The 20,667-nt window shown below is 41.8% G+C and overlaps 1 protein-coding gene across 3 annotated transcripts in view; it reads right to left on the bottom strand.

The window, feature by feature from the left end:
• The window catches only part of SUSD4 (sushi domain containing 4), a 176,379-nt gene that overhangs the window by 24,593 nt on the left and 131,119 nt on the right, over positions 1–20,667 (bottom strand). For all 3 annotated transcript variants that reach the window (XM_082613264.1, XM_082613262.1, XM_082613263.1), the window contains 2 exons: positions 6,824–6,997; positions 2,190–2,378 (listed from right to left, as the gene is read on the bottom strand). In XM_082613264.1, the coding sequence (XP_082469390.1) occupies positions 2,190–2,378; positions 6,824–6,997 (363 nt within the window). The remainder of the gene's footprint in view (positions 1–2,189; positions 2,379–6,823; positions 6,998–20,667) is intronic.

Here is a 20,667-nt window from a genome sequence, read left to right as displayed (position 1 = left end):
TTGACAATTTGCATAAATAAGGCACCGCCTTTGAAAAAGATGATACGCTATTCAAGTAAGAGTTAAGGAAATACCAACACCCAGGTGTCATCTGGACACTTTCTGTTCGTGGATCCTTACCTTTTATTTTAACCCAGCTTCTATCAAGTCTTGAGACAAAAAACCCTTTAGTCCTCTCTGCCTCTCTCAGTTTAGAATCATGTCTTTGGTGCCTTTAGCCAGGGTAGCATTTAAGGGTCTCACAAACTAATTGCATCAGGTAATTGAAAGGAACATGTATTGAAAATAAGGATGTAAAGATTATTTTTTTTTAAATGGAGGAAAAAGGTATTAGGTGGCCTTCTTGTCACAGGCAGCTGTCACCTGGACTTTTAGCGTCCCCTTCGGGCACAGGCCAGGTTGGCAGAGAAAAAGCGACTTGTGTTAAATCACGAGACACATTTCCAATCAGAAGCCAGTCACGGCTTCCTGTTCATAACCTTAGCTCACTGCCCCTTAAAGTGAGATTTTGTTTTATGCCTATTCACATTATATTCCCTAAGCTCCAGAAAAACCGCTTTCAAAGTCTCAAAATGAAGCTTAGAATATGATGGCTTGAAAGGTGTTTGAACTGAATTTGAAAAGATTTGAAAATAGCATTTAAAATTGATATAACTGTAACATGATACCTTCAACAGGTCCTCTAGTTCTGCTTATCTGAGCAGGGAGAAACCTCCAGGAACCAGAAAAGCCCCCACTCACCAGCAGCCCACACTCACCACGCTGGCCAGTGGCGTCCAGATGGCAGAAAAGCTGTTCCCAGTGGAAACAGAGGGGATACCCTTATCCCTCTGGGCTAGGGTTGCCAGATGTGGCAAATGAAAATACAGGACACTGAGTTATAGCTGAAGTTCGGATAAGCAAAGAATACTTGTTGACCATGAGTAAGTCCCATCCAATAGTTAGGACATGTTCACTTTAAAAAATTATTTGCTATTTATCTGAGATTCAGATTTAAATGGGTGTCCTGTATTTTCTCTCTCTCTACTGTGGGCTCTGATCCCCTAGGAGATTTAGGATGGGTGGGAAGTAGGGGCGAGCGGGGGTTCCGTTTACCAGCCTAGGAGAAAAGCACCACGGACGGCCCCGGCTGGCGTTCTCTCTCCTTCTAGCACCAGGCTCTCCTCTCTTCCACCCCTTCCTCCTTTCTCTCTCAGGAGGCTCCATGGCTCCAGCCAATCCAGGGTCTTCCTTAGGAGACACCTCTGATCTCTCTGGCTGTCACCCCCCATAACACACCTCCTAACCTGACCTCATCCCACACTGAGGTGCATGCGTGGAGGCAGACGGTGCTTGCAAGAACTTGTCTGTTTCTACGTTCTACTGTGTCTGGATTTGTTTCCCAAGAAAAGCTGCAGATGGGCTTTGCGTGGGCTCTTGATTGGAGATTTCCTTTCATTTTTTTCTTTCCCCGTATAGACCCCCCCTCCCGCCCACTGTATTCAGATGCCAAGAAGTAAATCGGTGTTTGTTCCCTGCGATCATAATTTCAAGACCTGAATTAAATAAGTGAGGGCTGAGCCAGCATGCCCAGCTTGCCTAGGAGAAGTTTCTATAGACTCTATAGACACTGGCCTGATGCCAGCAGTGGATGCTCTGACCACCTCCCACCCCGACCATTTCATACTACTGATAAGTGGTCTTTAGTGAACCACACTCAAAAATAATCACATATATTTAACAAAAACAAGGAGGAAAGATCTCTTGGTTTCAGGCTTCCAAGTGTGTGCTTGCAGCAAAACATTTAGAGCCAAGCCATAAAATGAATAGAAATAGGAGGAAACACTGACACAACAATAAAACGAGGGGTGAGACTAATGATGCCATAATACAATCTGTTTTCATTTGGTGCAGAGAAAATTAATTTTTGAAGACATTTCATTTAACTTTGCAATATTTTGCAGTGTAACCTTTGAGGCTTGAAACTTTTCTCTTTCATCCCCTTTAAGCCTGAGAATGGGGGAAGCCAGTTTTATGTCTAGCTGTAAGTATTGCTTCATGGCAGATGATCAGGCTTTTTACCTCTGCAAGCAATGTGGACTCAGGGAACAGAAGTTACTGCTGACCATAATTCTCAGCTCTTTACCTCCTATTGAAACATCCACTTTAATAAGCCAAAATTCAACTTCCAAAAGAATAAGATGTGATACCTTCCAGAGCAAGGCACCGGGGTGGGCTGGACGACCAGATAAGGTTGTGTAAGCACTCAAGATACTCCGACCCCTCGAGTTTGAATCCAGGAAAGCAGTGATAGGAGATCACAGTTCCCACTGGGAAGGAGGTCTGGAACTCGGAGATGTTCACATAGCCATTAGAAGAGGCGAGCGGTCTCAGGCAGCCTGCGACGTGGGAAAGAAAAAGGGAAGTGTCTCACGTGGTCATCTTTGTACACCTGAAAGACAAAGCACTATATGTCTTTCGGTTTCCCCCGCTGTAAACGTGGCAGGGCCTCCGAGGACTGCACACCTTGGTCTTAAATGCTCAGACCTCCTTATCTATGTACCTATTCTATTTCTAAAGCAGGTATTTGCTTTTATAGTTGCAAGTGGCATCGAGAGGGTCGGACGAGTAGGGAAGTAGTTACGGGAGGTGGAGCTGAGGATCGGGACACCCCTAACCGGTGGTTCCAGCCCTGACTGCATGTTAGAATCACCTGAGGAAAGTTTTTACTTAATTTATTTTTCATTGAAGTATAGTTGATTTACAATGTTGTGCTAATTTCTGCTGTACAGCAAACTGATTCAGTTATACACATGTATACATACATTCTTTTTTATATTCTTTTCCATTATGGTTTATCACAGGATACTGAATATAGTTCCCAGGGTGATACAGTAGGACCTTGTTGTTTATCCATTCTGTATATAAAAGCTTCCATCTGCTAATCCCAACCTCCCACTCCATCCCTCCCCCCAACCCCCTCCCCCTTGGCAACCACAGTCTGTTCTCTATGTCCGTTTCTGTTTCATAGATAGGTTCATTTGTGTCATATTTTAGAATTCACATATAAGTGATATAATACGGTATTTGTCTTTCTCTGTCTGACTTACTTCATTTAGTATGATAATCTCTAGTTGCATCCACGTTGCTGCAAATGGCATTATTTCGTTCTTTTTTATGGCTGAGTAATATTCTATTGTATATATGTACCACATCTTCTTTATCCATTCATCTGCTGATGGACATTTAGGCTGTTTCTATGTCTTGGCTATTGTAAACAGTGCTGCTATGAACATTGGGGTGCATGGATCTTTTTGAATTAAAGTTTTGTCCGGATAGATGCATGGGGGGGATTGCTAGGTCATATGTTAATTCTATTTTTAGTTTTTTGAGGAACCTCCATACTGTTTTCCACAGTGGCCCCACCTACTTGCCTTCCCACCAACAATGTAGGAGGGTTCCCTTTTCACCTGAGGAAATTTTTTAAAACACCAATGCCCAGACCTGTGCCCAGGTAGGTATCCAGCCTGGGCACCCCTATCTTTTTTAAAGCTCCCCATGTAATCTTAAAGTGCCATCAGGGCTGAGAACCACTGAGGTGCCACAGAGAAAAGAGAGACTATTTCCTGTTTCAGCAGTGGTGGTGGGTAGCTTGAGAAGGTTAGGATGCAAACTGGGTTCCACGGCAGCAGATAATGGAACAGACACCTGTCTGATGTAGTGCAATGAAAGTTTTGAAAATCCCATTGGGTTTTAGGTGAAACAGGAAAGGAACATGTAATGGTGGTTCTCAAACTCGAGAATAACCCAGAGAGGGCTAGTAGGACAGACTGCTGGCCCACACAGCCAGAGCTTCTGGTTCAGTGGGTCCGTGCACAGCTCAAGGATTTGCACTGCTACAGGTTTCTGGGTGCTGTTGCCGTGGCACCAGGCTTTGAGCAGACGTGCTATAGCGAGTCTGTGCACCATGCACAGAATTCTGTGTGCCCTCTGGGTGAGCATGAGGCCTGGATCCCTACTTCTGTAGAACAGTAGCTGCCTTTTGTCCTGAAGCCTGTGCAGCCCAGTGGAACATTCCCAGTGGCACAGCAGCCCACTTGGTGTGGCATCTGCTGTGATTAGTGAATTTCTTATTGGCTTCAGCAGCTTCACTGAAGGGAATAATGACCCTGCAGAGCTGTGCTCTTCCCGGGGAGAACTAATTGTGTGTGAAGTAAATAATGGATAATGGAAAAACCTACTTTCCCTTCCAATCACCAAGCACAAACTATATCACGCAGGCACTGCAGCAGATGACGGAACTCCTCTCTTAAGATGACTTTGTGACACATTACAATACAAGCGTCGAAGAGCTGCGTATTCAGCGAACTGCTCGGGTCGGCGCCTTAGACTGTGGCGTCTGTGTCTGTATCAGAGCAGCCACAGACACCACAGTGAGGGGTGCAGAATGTAGGAGGCATTCACTCTGGGACCGTCAAGGGTCAACCTGCACTGCTGCATCCTGGTGTCCTGGAGCCCCGCAGACCCCACAGACCCCAAAGATCCCTGCCCGGAACAAGCCACACTCAGGATGGACCAGATCAGAAACGCATGGTGCCCAGCCATCCTTTGGGCAGTCCCAGCGGTCTTAAAGGATTTTTTTCTTTTCAGAGCTGAAAACTGACACTGTTCATGGCAAAAGTAAAATGTGTGAAGGGAGTTTGGCAATCAGGCATAAAAAGGATCAATAATTGAGAAAAAAAAAAAGATAAGCAAATCAACACCAACAAGGGAATGTGTTAGACCCTGAGCAGGGTTCCAATGTGTGGACACACGGGACTGTGCCCCTGCCTCCTTCTGGGAAGGAGTGTGGTTCTAAGCTACCCATGTGGATAGACTGCATCCCCTAAGTAAAAAACAAACTCTGACCCACAGGGAGCAGGAAGCATCGGCACATGGATCTCTAAAACACAAAGTTCCGGGGAAAAAAACGGCCTTGGAACGGTTCCCACCTCCGACCCCAAAAGGAGATGAAAGGGGTTGGAACACGTGCAGCCAATCAGGGAAGGAAAGCTATGCCTACTCTTGGTTGGAGGACAGCCTGTCCTAAAAATACAGTAGAAAACTGGCTTCGACTCAATAGTTGAATGTGATTTCTATTTGCACTTCGAGATAATAGAGAGACGGTTCCTCAGGCTGTAGCCCCTGGATCTATAGGTGCAAATAAAAATTACAGGATGAAATGTCACTCGAAGGGCCAATTATATAGCCCCCGGGGGCTCGAGAGGTGTCAGGCTGTCTAAAGCAACCCTGCTGTGCCCACGCGGGTGGACGGCAAGGTGCAGGGGCTGGAGGGGGGTATCAGGGCCCAGACCAGGGGCACCTCCTCTGTGGGGACCGAGGGCTCTGAGGAGGGCTGAAGGTGGGCTGTGGGCTGTATTGCTGTTTGAAGAAGCACACCTTCCAAGAGCGGCCGGCCAGCTCTTTTGTTGCTGCAAAAAACATCGAAGCCGTGTTATGACTGAGATTTAGTAAGGGGCGTTAGAGGGGAGGGGCAAGAGAGCACAGACAGAGCAAGAGGCAAGCCTGCACCTGAACTCGTGACAATGACACCCCAAGATGTCTGTCACCATAGGGCATTTGAAAAAAATCACTGGGATAGAAAGAACTCCTAAAGAAGCAGACTGTATTGAAGGGATGTAAAAGGAAATTGAAAGGGCGGGAGAACCGAAAGACAAGTGGAAAAGATGAAGGCGAGAAGGGGTTGGAGTCTGAAATCATTTTCTTGGCCGTTCCTCGGATAGGGCCGCAGGACTGGAATGAATCCATGGTTAATAAAGTTCATTTGGATAAACAGCCCCACCTAAAAGCCGGCTGCTGATTCTGTGGAGAGTCTCTAAGAGTATAAATAAATCACGTGTCTCCTTTAAGAATGTAACACATAACACGCTAAACAACCCCGAAGCTTCTGGGGAGAACTGCGGGAGGGTGAGGACCTGGGCTGCCTCTGTCCTCCTAATCCTGAAGCCTTTGTTTCTTCAAGGGGCCGTGACTCTTAAACTCTCACATAAGGAAATGATTTATTTCCAGCTATGGGGTGCACAAAGCAATGTCTGCCCGTCATGATTTCCAAGCAGAAGGTTGACATCCGTCTCAACTTGAACATGCCAGTGCTTTTGGTCTAAATAAGATTGCTAGCCTTCTCCCTTGGATTATGAATTATGCATGGGTTTCTTAGTCCTTTGGTCCAAGTCACATGTCAAAAAATAAAATCAGAATTAATGGAACTCGAGGGCTTATTTTCACAAACAGGGGGCCCTCTGTGTCGGCCCAAGCAAATTTAAAAAACACAAGAGGATAAATATTCATCGTATGGTTTGGATGAAATTTGAATTTGATTATTTTTCTGCTCCTCATGCATTATAAAAAAAGGATAACATTATTAAGAGAAAATAGCCTCTGTAAGATTGGCTTTAAATATATTCACACCACAACCGAAATCAGTATAAATGCTGTTATTTCCATTAAATATACAGTAGTTCATCATTGTGTTCACAGCCCAGTTGCAAGGCTCCTAATTCTGCAACGACTTTTGGTTTCTTAGAATAAAGGAGACATCCAACACGCTAAAGAATAAGGTATTCCCCATTTAAACTTTAAAGCTGGGAGTATAGAGCTGGAGAGAAGCACAGGGAATTGTGGGAAGATTCCAAACACAGAGCTGTGGTGATCAGAGTGCAGTACGGCTGAACCATGGGGTGTGCGTGGCTTTGTGTTTCCCCCTGTCATCCTATTAGAGAAACGTGTACACACTCCACAATCAAGTCTGAAAGAACAGCTGAGAACCACAGCCTCAGCCCCGTACCTTGACAGATGGGCAGATGGTCCCATGTTCCGTCATCACGACATAATGAAGCCATGTTGTACAGGTCAGGGTACCGGATCTTGAATCCTTCATGACAAGTGATGATTAATTTATCTCCATGTCTGTATGTCTTGTTATGAATCTCGGCATCTTCAATTTGCGGGATGCGGCAATCTGCAATTGCGTAAAAAGGATACATTATTTTTGGAATTCAAACAGTTGTGGTTCACAGCTTCACAAGAAAGCTCTTATTTTCCCACCTGGTCTCAACCTACGCGGCGATCTGATAAATGGTTCCTTATTTATCACTAGACTCAGGTCCCAAGGACAAGCATTAGAAGCTGCAGAACCTGCTTCACAGAGAAATAGGAAGAGGGGTCGAGGTGCCGAGGTCCAGGTCCAAAAGGAACCTTGTTTTCCGCCCGCGACACTTTACACTCTACAGTTGAGCTTACAAGCAATTTTGGAAGCGAGTGAAGAAAGACAAAAGCTGGGGACTCACCTGAACTATCTAGCTGGTTGCCCACTTGGCTGTGTTTGTGGACCGTGCACTGCACCAAACAGCCTGGCTGGCTATTCTCGCCTGGTCCTCCCGCCTCTGCCTGTGGGGCGAGGGCCTGGGCCTGATAAGAAAATGTGCTTTGCAGAACAGCAGGGGGCTGAGCTGGGGCTGCATTTGCTACTGGCATTTCCCATCCACCTTATCTGTTTTTAAAAAGATAATAAATAGAGCAGCACATACTACGGCCAATATCACAAAAGACTCAGAGAAAGCAACTGTTGCCTTTGAAAAATGGAGTCAGAGCAGAATGCAGGTGGCTGGGAGGGGAAGAGGCGACGGGGTCAGGAGAAGGGTGTTGGGGGGACACTCATGCAACAAAATGATTAAAAGAGAAAATAAAACTAATCAATCGTGGGGCTTCCCTGGTGGCGCAGTGGTTGAGAGGAGTCTGCTTGCTGATGCGGGGGACACGGGTTCGTGCCCCTGCCCGGAAAGATCCCACGTGCCGCGGAGCGGCTGGGCCCGTGAGCCATGGTCGCTGAGCCTGCGCGTCCGGAGCCTGTGCTCCGCAACGGGAGAGGCCACGACAGTGAGAGGCCCGCGTACCGCAAAAAAAAAAAAAAACAAATCAATCGTAACTAACCGCTTCTAACTCTAGCTACCTCCAGTTTACTCTGCGGGCCAGTCCACTCTGCGCTGGGAAGTTGGGGACCTGCTCCCTCTGGCCCCGCCCCCTCTAAACACCGCCCAACTAATCCCATCTAATTTTTTTTTAAAAATGTATATCAGAGTAGAGTTGATTAACAATGTTGTTGTGTTCGTTTCAGGTGTACAGCAAAGTGATTCAGTGATACGTATATATGTACCTTTTCAAATTCTTTTCCCATGTAGATTATTACAGAATGTTGAACCGAGTTCCCTGTGCTATACAGTAGGTCTCTGTTGGTTATGCATTTTAAATATAGCAGTGTGTACACGTCAGTCCCATCTGGTTTAAGTCACTTTGTTCACCATGTGTCTCTCTTCATCTCCTGTTTTAAAGTCTCTGATTTTACATGCATATATGCTTGTAAGCATGAGCTATTTATTTATTTCTACTTTTAGAGTCAGGTAGATGAGTTATGTTTCCAGTTTGCAGCTTCTTAGTTTTTTGAAACAAGGCAAAATTTAAAAAAACAGCACTTTGATGATCATAGAAGCTTCCTTCAGAAATTTTTCAGTGGGTTTCTCAGCCACTCCCCAAAGCCTATTGAATCCAGAATAGGTTGGAATAGTTTTAATAGGAAGTCTGACCTTCAAGTTCCTCTAAGCTTTGAACGGTTAGCTCTAGGATGATGAGCCTCAGGAAGCCTGACGCAGGTGGCTGGGCTGAGGATGCCTCTGCGAGCTGGGAACTTGGGTACCTTTCCAAAGAGCCTGTCCCGGGAGCTTTGATGTGGGGTTGAGGCTGGGTTTACTGGGAGCAATCTGACCACAACGGACTCCAGAAAACAGAATGTTAGTGACGGGAAAGCCTCGGGCAGAAGAGGCCTCCCAGGCAGACAAGGGCCCTGGCAGCTGAGAGCGCAGGGGTGGTGGCCATTCACCATCTCCTATGAGTCCTCCAGAGGCAAACGCTTGCGGGCCCAGCTCTGCCTTGATCTCAGCCCTCGCTCCCACCGTTAGCTCGAGAGCAGCGACTGTGTCGCCACTTCCTCTGACGTTCCCTCCGTGCCTCCAGACCTTTGTACACACCTGGCAAAGAAAGGCTGAGGGAAGCCATGCGGACCTTTGCCCGAGAACGCTGTGCGCCTGCAGCCCCCTCGAGAGGCTGATTAACAGGCTTTCGGGGCAGTCCTGGCAGCTAAGCCTTCCCCTGAGGAAACCCATCATCAGCTCTTCCCTTTGCCTATGGATTTCAACAGAGAGAGTCTTGGCTGGAGAACTGGGTTCTGGTTTCAATCTTACTTCTCATTTTTGTGTCTCAGGCTGCAGAAAGAGGTTTTCTAACTGTTCATGTTTAACCAACAGTTTTTCTGCAAGAATAGCTGAATTCCTCTCAAATCAATCCCAGAATAATGATGACGGGAGTCACAGATAATTGACAGTTCTCTGCACACCGCTGCTGCCTTCTTCTTCATGGAAAATGTGAATTACATTTTTTTTCAATATCACTATGCAGAAATTATTCACAGCAAATAAAAACACATTTGTCAAGGCACCCGTCTGTAAAATCTGGGCTGTAAATAGATCCTGTGGTAGTAATTTATACGACTAACAGTTATTTTCATGGTTGACTTAAAACTTATTCAAGAATTAACCAGTATACTCAGGAGGTGGCCAACTAGTGGCAGTAAACTCAATGGACAGAACTGGCCATTTGGACACTGTGACATACGGACACTGGCTGACCAGGAGCGGAAGCACCCAAGCCTTGTTTTCAAGAGTGGCTTCTCTGCATAGTGGTCTATAGTATAGAATGCTTTGAACTTCTAATTAGAATGTCACGTTTCCATCGGCAGGAGCCTGGGAATATAGGTTCAAAGGGAATTCATAGCCTCCCAAATGAGAGTAATTATGTACTCTACTCAAAGAAGAGTCAGCATAGAGAGTGATATAAGGCCAATTTACTATGTGAGTGGAACCCCATATCCACTGGGGAGTCGAAAGTTGGAGTTCAAACTCCACCAAGGTAGAGAGGCCAAAAGCGGCCATGCCCTACGCGTGAGCACAAAACTCAAACAGACCATCTCTAACAAAGCCTAACCTAAACCTTGACAGGAGAAAATACCATCCAGAGCCTTTCTAATTATTTTTTATCCAGAATGTCTGGCACCTAATCCCCCCAACTGAAGGAGGGTGAAGTAGAAAGAAGGCTTTGGAATAAATATATGTCCTAACCAGTTATCGGTAGCAGTCAACAACTCTGGACCTTATTTCTCTGGAAAGAAATAAACCAAGATCCTTAGTCTCTGAAAAGAAACATGCAATCTTCATCAATTCTAAAGTTTCATATAGAAATAACATGATTTTCTATAGCACAAATGCATACAGCTGACACAAAGAATTTGTAAAAACTGCTTCAAAAATATTGTTACCAAAGAAATATACCTATGAAAAAAGGTCTATCAATAACTGATTCTGTCAAGTAGAAGCAGGTCAACAGTCAAAACTTTTGTCTACAGGGTATCAATGGGCACTTTGGAGATAAATTTGAGGGATATCAAAAGCTTCCATTCCAGAAATCATTTTTCACCAGCCTATCACTATCATTATTTTTGTATCTTGCTACTACTAACAATGAGGTTTTAATATGATAAATAAATAACAGAGTGGATAAAAGGCCCTAAGGCAGTACTACACATGTATACCTACGTACAAATCAACTGATCAGATTTAGGTGCAGAGAGCAGAATCCTAAAGGATGGAGCAGGAAAGAGAAAGAGAAATTTTAAAGAATATGTGCCATGTGTTAGATTTACTTCTCTTTTATTTAATTAATTAAGTAATTAATTTTTATAAATTTATTTATTTTATTTATTTATTTTTGGCTGCACTGGGTCTTCATTGCTGCGCACGGGCTTTCTCTAGTTGCGGTGAGCGGGGGCTACTCTTTGTTGCGGTGCGCAGGCTTCTCATTGCAGTGGCTTCTCTTGTCGCGGAGCATGGGCTCTAGGCACATGGGCTTCAGTAGTTGTGGCACACGGGCTCAATAGTTGTGGCGCACAAGCTCTAGAGAGCAGGCTCAGTAGTTGTGACACACAGGCTTAGCTGCTCCACAGCATGTGGGATCTTCCCGGACCAGGGCTTGAACCCGCGTCCCCTGCATCGGCAGGCGGATTCTTAACCACTGAGCCACCAGGGAAGTCCCAGATTTGTTTCCCTTTAAAATGTTAGTTATACATGAAAACAAATCTGATTCCTTAAAAATGCTACGTTTCAACATCAATATGCCCCCCAAAGTGTTCCTAGGAACATGAATACATGATACACACTCAGATTCACAATTCATATTAGCATATTAAAGCCTCTGAAAGCCTTGCTATAAAGAATTCTACTGGATCTTGTTTAAGCCAGCACTTGTAAAGCTTATTATTCATCCATCAGTTCATTCATTCATTGAGTTATTGAGTACTTATTCTAGGCCCAGTACATTCTAGGTGCTGGGGATAGAGAAAAAGTCAAGTATCTTACTCTTATGGCATTTGCAATGAGGGAGACTGCTAACAGGCAAATTATCAGGTAAGTGAGCTAGAAAATAACAGGCAATGATCACTGCTATGGTGAACACATAACAAGGTAATAGGATAGGAACGGACTTGGGCATTCCTTTAATTTGCGTAGACAGGCAAGGCGCCTCTGAGGAAATGACTTTTTTTTTTTTTTTTTTTTTTTGCGGTACGCGGGCCTCTCACTGTTGTGGCCTCTCCCGTTGGGGAGCACAGTCTCCGGACGCGCAGGCTCAGCGGCCATGGCTCACGGGCCTAGCCGCTCCACGGCATGTGGGATCTTCCCAGACCAGGGCACGAACCCATGTCCCCTGCATCGGCAGGTGGACTCTCAACCACTGCGCCACCAGGGAAGCCCAAAATGACTTTTATTGAGCTAAGACCTAATGACAAGAAGAATCCAATCATGTGTGGACCAGGAAGAAGTTTCAGCCAGAGGAAACAGCTACTACAAAGGCCAGGAAAGAGCTCAGTGTCCTTAAAAACACAAAAGAAGATCAGGGACTTCCCTGGCAGTGCGGTGGTTAAGACTCCATGCTTCCAATGCAGGGGGTGCGGGTTCGATCCCTGGTCGGGGAAATAGGATCCCACATGCTGCACAGCATGGCCAAAAAAAAAAAAGAGGCTAATTTCATGTTAAAAAAAAAAAGAAAATCGGTGTGCCTGTAGTAAGCAAGAGGGAGATGGAAAGTCAGATCATGCAGGGCCTTGTAGATGAGGACAGGGGATTTGGTTTTATTTAAGTGTGGCGGGAGCTCCTGGAGCTTCTAATGCATGGGCCATGACATGCTCTGTATCATGTGGGTACATGCAGTAAAGGACTGGCCTTGCCAAAAGGGAGTTCTGGCCTTTGCCCTCAGCTCCTGGGAATTAACCTCTAAGCCCTTGGATTGTTCTACCTGAGATGAGTATCTTTGTTTATCTGGAGCTTAGCATAGACCAGATAGTCTGTGCTAACAAGGAACGTTGGTCCCTACAGTTACCAGCTCTACTTTCAGAAGAACTGGAGACACATAAGTGGCCAACTATGTCTACATGACCAAGCCCCAGTAAAGATGCTGGACACCAAGCCTCAGGTGAGCTTCTCTGGTTGTCAATACTCCGTGTGTTTTGACACACATTGTTGCTGGGAGAACAGGCACTGTGTGTACAGCTCCACTGGGAGAGAGCAACTGAAAGCTCATGCCTGGCGCCGCCTAGACCCTGTGTGCCTCTCCCCTTGGATGATTTTAATCTGTGTCCTTTTGCTGTAATAAACCATAATCATGAGTATCATCAGTCCTTCTGGTGAATTACTGAAACTGAGGATGGCCTTGGGGAATTCCAAACTTGTAGCTGGAATCAGAAGTGATAGTCTTGGGGACCCTTGAACTTGCAGTTGTTTTCAGAGGTGATGGTGGTTTGGGGGGGATCCCCAAACCTTGTACGACAAAATCCTTTTTTCACTTAATATCTACTAACATCCCTCAGAGTCACTGTTCTGTATCAGTGCTGTTCCACACCTCTACTAGTCTACATAACTACTGTTCCATGCAGTAGTACTCAGAGAACACTGTCCTGACCGCCATAGTTTACTCAGGATCAGGCTGAAGATGCTGAATGGAATCAACTGTGGCTGATGATGTCATCATAAACAAGCAACATAAGGCAGAGAAAAGTAGAGGCAAGAGTTGGTGCTGTTCAGAAAGGAGACGACTGGAGAGAGTGGATGCTTCACAGAAAAAGAGGCACCACCATGTGGGTAGTTTTGCTTTGGGAGCACGGCTAGTTCAGGCTGTTTCTTTCTTCTTCATAGGATATTGACTCTTATGAAACCTGAAGAAGCATCAGGACAGGATATTGAAGACCCTGTGGCTCTCAGCTGAATGTTAATGTAGAATTATCATCGGGTCATGCTTAAAACCACTGAGAAAATGGCATGTGCAACAGAAGTGGATGGAGTAAAGTTATTATAAGTAAGTGTGTTGCTTGTACTTAGTGTTTTTCTTTGACCTACAGGTTGGTGTATTTTACTTATCTGTGGTTGACGAAGGCAATTATTACCTGTGTTTTGTTATTTAAAGTATTTATTTTTATATTTAACACTTGGATAATAATTCTCTGTGGTTTCTTAGCTGTCCACTCTGAAGGATTAAGAATGTTATATATTTCTTTTAAGCATACATGGAACATTTATAAAAATTGAGTATACTTGGGCCATAAAGTCTCAAAACGATTCAAAAGACTGAAATTATAGAGCACGTTTCCTGGCCACAGTGAAATTAAAATAGAAATGAATACAGTCATCCCTCAGTATCCATGGGGCACTGGTTCCAAGTAGGACCTCCCCCTAACCCCATGGATACCAAAATCCACAGATGACTCAAGTCTCTTATACAAAATGGAGAAGAGTATTTGCATACAACCTATACGCACCTTCCTGTATATTTCAAATCATCTCTAGATTACGTATAATCCCTAATACAATGTAAATGATATGTAAATAGTTGCAAATAATAATATAATAATATAAATGCTAGGTAAATAGTTGCCAGTGTGCAGCAAATTCAACTTTTGCTTCTTGGAACTTTCTAGAATTTTTTTTTGTGTGTGAATATTTTCAATCTGAGGTTGGTGAATTCTGGTGAAACCTGTGGATACTGAGGGCCAACTGTTTGGAAACTAAGTAAAACTCCCATACGTTTGGAAATTAAGTAATACCTTTCTAAAATAATCCATGGGTCCAAAAAGAAATAACAATAAAAATAGAAGGTACTTTGAACTGAATAAGAATGAAAATACTACATATTAAAATGTATGCTCACAGACAAAACTATGGCTCTAAATTTCCCTTTAATCATAAATGCACATATTAGGAAAAGAGAAATATCTGAAAATTAAGAATGTATATCTTGCAGTTGGTTAGGTCAACTTTGTTAATTTCATTGTTCAACTTTTCTATACCTAGTAGGTTTGCTTTTTCTTGATTGCTCTATAAATTGCTAAGAGAGGAATGTTTAAAGCTTTCACTGTGTTTATGGACTTGTCCTTAAAGAGCTCTTTTTGTAAAGTCCTATGTCATCAGGCATTTATTTTTTATTTATTTATTTAGCTTTTTAAATTTTTTGGCCGCACCACGTGGCATGCAGGATCTCAGTTCCCTGACCAGGGATCAAACCCACGCCCCCTGTAGTGGAGCACAGTCTTAACCACTGGACCACCAGGGAAGTCCCTGTGGACTTGTCCTTAAAGTTCTATTAACTTTTGCTTTATATATATTGAGGTATATTATTAGGAACACACAAATTTAGAATTATTATTAAGTACCCAAATTAAGAATGAGGATGTGGGGAGGGGGAAGGGTAAGCTGTGACAAAGTGACAGAGTGGCATGGACATATATACAGTACCAAACGTAAAACAGATAGCTAGTCGGAAGTAGCCGCATAGCACAGGGAGATCAGCTAGGTGGTTCGTGACCACCTAGAGGGGTGGGATAGGGAGGGTGGGAGGGAGGGAGAGGCAAGAGGGAAGAGGTATGGGAACATATGTATATGTATAACTGATTCACTGTGTCATAAAGCAGAAACTAACATACCATTATAAAGCAATTATACTCCAATAAAGATTAAAAAAAAAAAGAATTCCTCTAGAAAAGTTAGAAAAAGGACAATTGAACCTGAAGAAATTACAAGGATATAAATAATAAAGAAAATAGCAAGCATTAATGAAATAGAAAAGAAACATATGTAAGAGAGGATTAACAAATGCAAAAGTTCGCTTTTTGAAATCAACAAAATTGGTATATCACTGATGAAACTGATCAAGAAACAAAGAGGGACCACACACATAACCATAAAAGAATAAAAAAGGGACAGCATTACAAATCCTACATTAAAAAAAAAAGATGTAGGATTCCCTGGTGGCGCGGTGGTTAAGAATCTGCCTGCCAATGCAGGGGACACAGGTTCAAGCCCTGGTCTGGGAAGATCCCATAGGCTGCAGAGTAACTAACCCATGAGCCACAACTACTGAAGCCCGCATGCCTAGAGCAAGTGCTCTGCAACAAGAGGAGCTACCGTAACGAAGAGTAGCCTCCGCTCGCTGCAACTAGAGAAAGCCCGCGTGCAGCAACGAAGACCCAAAGCAGCCAAAAAAAAAAAAGATGTTGTAAAAAACTTTATACCAAGAAATTAGAAATTTTAGATTGAGTCAAATTCCTAAAACAAACAAAAATTGTACAATTTACCAAAAATGACACAAGAAAAAATAGAAAGTGGTTATAATCCCACAAAATATTAAATAAATTAAATTCAAAACTAAAAACCTTCCCACAAAGAAATTCCAGGTCTAGGTGGCTTCCCTGTGATTTCTACTAAACATTTAAGGAAGAACGAGCACATGTCTTATACAAACTCTTTCAGAGTTCTAGTCTGTAGGACCAAAATCACTCATTTTATGAGTGCAGAATAATCTTGATTGTAAAACCTGACAAGAACATTACAAAAAAAAGACAGATTCACAAAAACAAGACCCATATATATGCTGTCTACAAGAGACCCACTTCAGACCTAGGGACACATTCAGACTGAAAGTGAGGGGATGGAAAAAGATATTCCATGCAAATGGAAATCAAAAGAAGGATGGAGTAGCAGTACTCATACCAGATAAAACAGACTTTAAAATAAAGAATGTTACAAGAGACAAGGAAAGACACTACATAATGATCAGGGGATCAATCCAAGAAGAAAATATAACAATTATAAATATATATGCACCCAATATAGGAGCACCTCAATACGTAAAGCAACTGCTAACAGCTGTAAAAGAGGAAATCGACAGTAACACAGTAACAGTGGGGGACTTTAACACCTCATTTACACCAATGGACAGATCATCCAAAATGAAAATAAATAAGGAAACAGAAGCTTTAAATGACACAATAGACCAGATAGATTTAATTTATATTTATAGGACATCCCATCCCAAAACGGCAGATTACACTTTCTTCTCAAGTGCACACAGAACATTCTCCAGGATAGATCACATCTTGGGTCACAAATCAAGCCTCAGTTAATTTAAGAACACTGAAATCATATCAAGCATCTTTTCTGACCACAACGCTATCAGATTAGAATTGAATTACAGTGAAAAAAACGTAAAAAACACAAACACATGGAGGCTAAACAATACCTTACTAAATAACCAAGAGATCATTGAAGAAATCAAAGAGGAAAGCAAAAAATACCTAGAGACAAATGACAATGAAAACACGACGATCCAAAACCTATGGGATGCAGCAAAAGCAGTTCTAAGAGGGAAATTTATAGCAATACAAGGCTACCTCAAGAAACAAGAAAAATCTCAAATAAACAATGAAACCTTACACCTAAAGGAACTAGAGAAAGAAGGACAAACAAAACCCAAAGTTAGCAGAAGGAAAGAAATCATAAAGATAAGAGCAGAAATAAATGAAATAGAAACAGAACAATAGCAAAGATCAATAAAACTAAAAGCTGGTTCTTTGAGAAGATAAACAAAATCGATAAGCCATTAGCCAGACTCATCAAGAAAAAGAGGGAGAGGACTCATATCAATAAAATAAGAAATGAAGAAGGAGAAGTTACAACAGACACCACAGAAGTACAAAGCATCCTAAGAGACTACTACAAGCAACTGTATGCAAATAAAATGGACAATCTGGAAGAAAGGGACAAATTGTTAGAAAGGTATAACCTTGAAGACTGAATCAGGAAGAAATAGAAAATATGAACAGACCAATCACAAGCAATGAAATAGAAACTGTGATTAAAAATCTTCCAACAAACAAAAGTCCAGGACCAGATGGCTTCACAGGTGAATTCTATCAAACATTTAGAGGAGAGCTAACAGCCATCCTTCTCAAACTCTTACAAAAAACTGCAGAGGAAGGAACACTCCCAAATTCATTCTATGAGGCCACCATCACCCTGATACCAAAACCAGACAAAGATACTACAAAAAAAGAAAATTACAAACCAACATCACTGATGAATATAGATGCAAAAACCCTCAACAAAGTACTAGCAAACAGAATCCAACAACACATTAAAAGGATCATACACCATGACCAAGTGGTATTTATCTGAGGGATGCAAGGATTCTTCAATATACGCAAATCAATCAACGTGAAACACCATATTAACAAATTGAAGAATAAAAACCATATGATCATCTCAATAGATGGAGAAAAAGCTTTTGACAAAATTCAACACTGATTTATGATAAAAAACTCTCCAGAAAGTGGGCATAGAGGGAACCTACGTCAACATAATAAAAGCCATATATGACAAACCCACAGCACACATCATTCTCAATGGTGAAAAACTGAAAGCATTTCCTCTAAGATCAGGAACAAGACAAGGATGTCCACTCTTGCCACTATTATTCAACATAGTTTTGGAAGTCCTAGCCACAGCAATCAGAGAAGAAAAAGAAATCAAAGGAATACAAATTGGAAAAGAAGAAGTAAAACTGTCACTGTTTGCAGATGACATGATACTATACATAGAAAATCCTAAAGATGCCACCAGAAAACTACTAGAGCTAATCAATGAATTTGGTAAAGTTGCAGGATACAAAATTAATGCACAGAAATCTCTTGCATTCCTATACACTAATGATGAAAAATCTGAAAGAGAAATGAAGGAAACACTCCCATTTACCATTGCAACAAAAAGAATAAAATATCTAGGAATAAACCTACCTAGGGAGACAAAAGACCTGTATGCAGAAAACTATAAGACCTATCTAAGCAGACAAAAGACCTGTATGCAGAAAACTATGACACTTAATTATAAGAAATTAAAAGAAATTAAAGATGGTATCAACAGATGTAGAGATATACCATGTTCTTGGATTGGAAGAATCAATATTGTGAAAATGACTACACTACTCAAAGCAATCTACAGATTCAGTGCAATCCCTATCAAATTACCAATGGCATTTTTTATGGAACTCGAACAAAAAAATCTTAAAATATGTATGGAGACAAAAAAGACCCTGAATAGCCAAAGCAGTCTTGAGGGGAAAAAAACGGAGCTGGAGGAATCAGACTCTCTGATTTCAGACTATACTATAAAGCTACAGTAATCAAGACAATATGGTCCTGGCACAAAAACAGAAACGTAGATCAATGGAACAAGATAGAAAGCCCAGAGATAAACCCACGCACCTATGGTCACCTAATCTATGACAAAGGAGGCAAGGATATACAATGGAGAAAAGACAGTCCCTTCAGTAAGTGCTGCTGGGAAAACTGGACAGCTACATGTAAAAGAATGAAATTAGGACACTCCCTAACACCATACACAAAAGTAAACTCAAAATGGATTAGAGACCTAAATATAAGACCAGACACTATAAAACTCTTATAGGAAAACACTGGAAGAACACTCTTTGACATAAATCACAGCAAGATCTTTTTTGATCCACCTCCTAGAGTAATGGAAATAAAAACAAAAATAAACAATGGGACCTAATGAAACTTAAAACCTTTTGCACAGCAAAGGAAACCATAAACAACAGGAAAAGACAACCCTCAGAATGGGAGAAAATATTTGCAAACAAATCAATGGACAAAGGATTTATCTCCAAAATATATAAACAGCTCATGCAGCTCAATATTAAAAAACAAACAACCCAATGCAAAAATGGGCAAAAGACCTAAATAGACATTTCTCCAAAGGAGACATACAGATGGCCAAGAGGCACATGAAAAGCTGCTCAACATTACTAATTATTAGAGAAATGCAAATCAAAACTACAATGAGGTATCACCTCACAGCAGTTAGAATGGGCATCATCAGAAAATCTACAAACAACAAATGCTGGAGAGGGTGTGGAGAAAAGGGAACCCTCTTGCACTGTTGGTGGGAATGTAAATTGATACAGCCACTATGGAGAACAGTATGGAGGTTCCTTAAAAATCTAAAAATAGAATTACCATATGATCCAGCAATCCCACTACTGGGCATATACCCAGAGAAAATCATAACTCAAAAAGACACATGCACCCCAATGTTCATTGCAGCACTATTTACAATAGCCAGGTAATGGAAGCAATCTAAATGCCCATTGACAGACAAATGGATAAAGAAGATGTGGTACATGTATACAATGGAATATTAGTCAGCCATAAAAAGGAACAGAACTGGGTCATTTGTTGAGACGTGTTTGGATCTAGAGACTGTCATACAGAATGGAGTAAGTCAGATAGAGAAAAACAAATATCGTATATTAATACATATATGTGGAACCTAGAAAAATGGTACAGATGAACCAGTTTGCAGGGCAGAAGTTGAGACACAGATGTAGAGAACAAACGTATGGACACCAAGGGGGAAAGTGGCAGGGGGGTGGGGGTGGTGATGTGATGAATTGGGAGATTGGGATTGACATGTATACACTGATGTGTATAAAACTGATGACTAATAAGAGCCTGCTGTATAAAAAGAAATATATTATTCAAGTCAAAAAATAAAATAAAATAAAATGAACATATTGTTCAAAATATAAATATAAATAAATAAATAAATAAATAAATGAAAGAAAAATTCAGGCCAATCCATCTCACCAAAGTAGATGTTAAATTTATAAATAAGGTATTAGCAGATATAATCCAGCAACAAATTTAAAAGAAAACATATCACAAGCAAGTTGGGTTAATTTCAAGAATGCCAGGTTAGATTAGCATTTGATGATCAGTGTAATTCACTATATTAACAGAATAGGGGAGAAAAGTATTATTATCTCAATAGATGCAAAAAAGATGTTGATAAAATTCAACATCCATTCATGACATTAGAAAAAAAATCTCTTAACAAGCTAGAAGTGGAAGGAGACACAATATAACAAAGATTATCTTTTTAAAAATCTGTAGGAAAAATAGGCATTCCATTTGAGACTGAGAATAAGACAAGGACGCTCACTCTTTCCACTTGTATTCAGCATTGTACTGAAGCTCCTAACAAAAGCAGAAATGCAATAAAAGGAAACAAAGTATTAGGATCAGAAAGAAAAGTTGCATTGACTAATGTCATACATGACACGGTTGTGCGTGTGGTAAAAATAAAAAGACTTTACAGAGATAAATAGTAAAATTAATAAATGAGTTTA

The sequence above is a fragment of the Mesoplodon mirus genome, assembly GCF_964341445.2.
Source record: "Mesoplodon mirus genome assembly, chromosome: 3".
NCBI lineage: Eukaryota > Metazoa > Chordata > Mammalia > Artiodactyla > Ziphiidae > Mesoplodon > Mesoplodon mirus.
The sequence above is the reverse complement of the archived record's forward strand: the minus strand, read 5'-3'. Positions and strand labels throughout refer to the sequence as shown.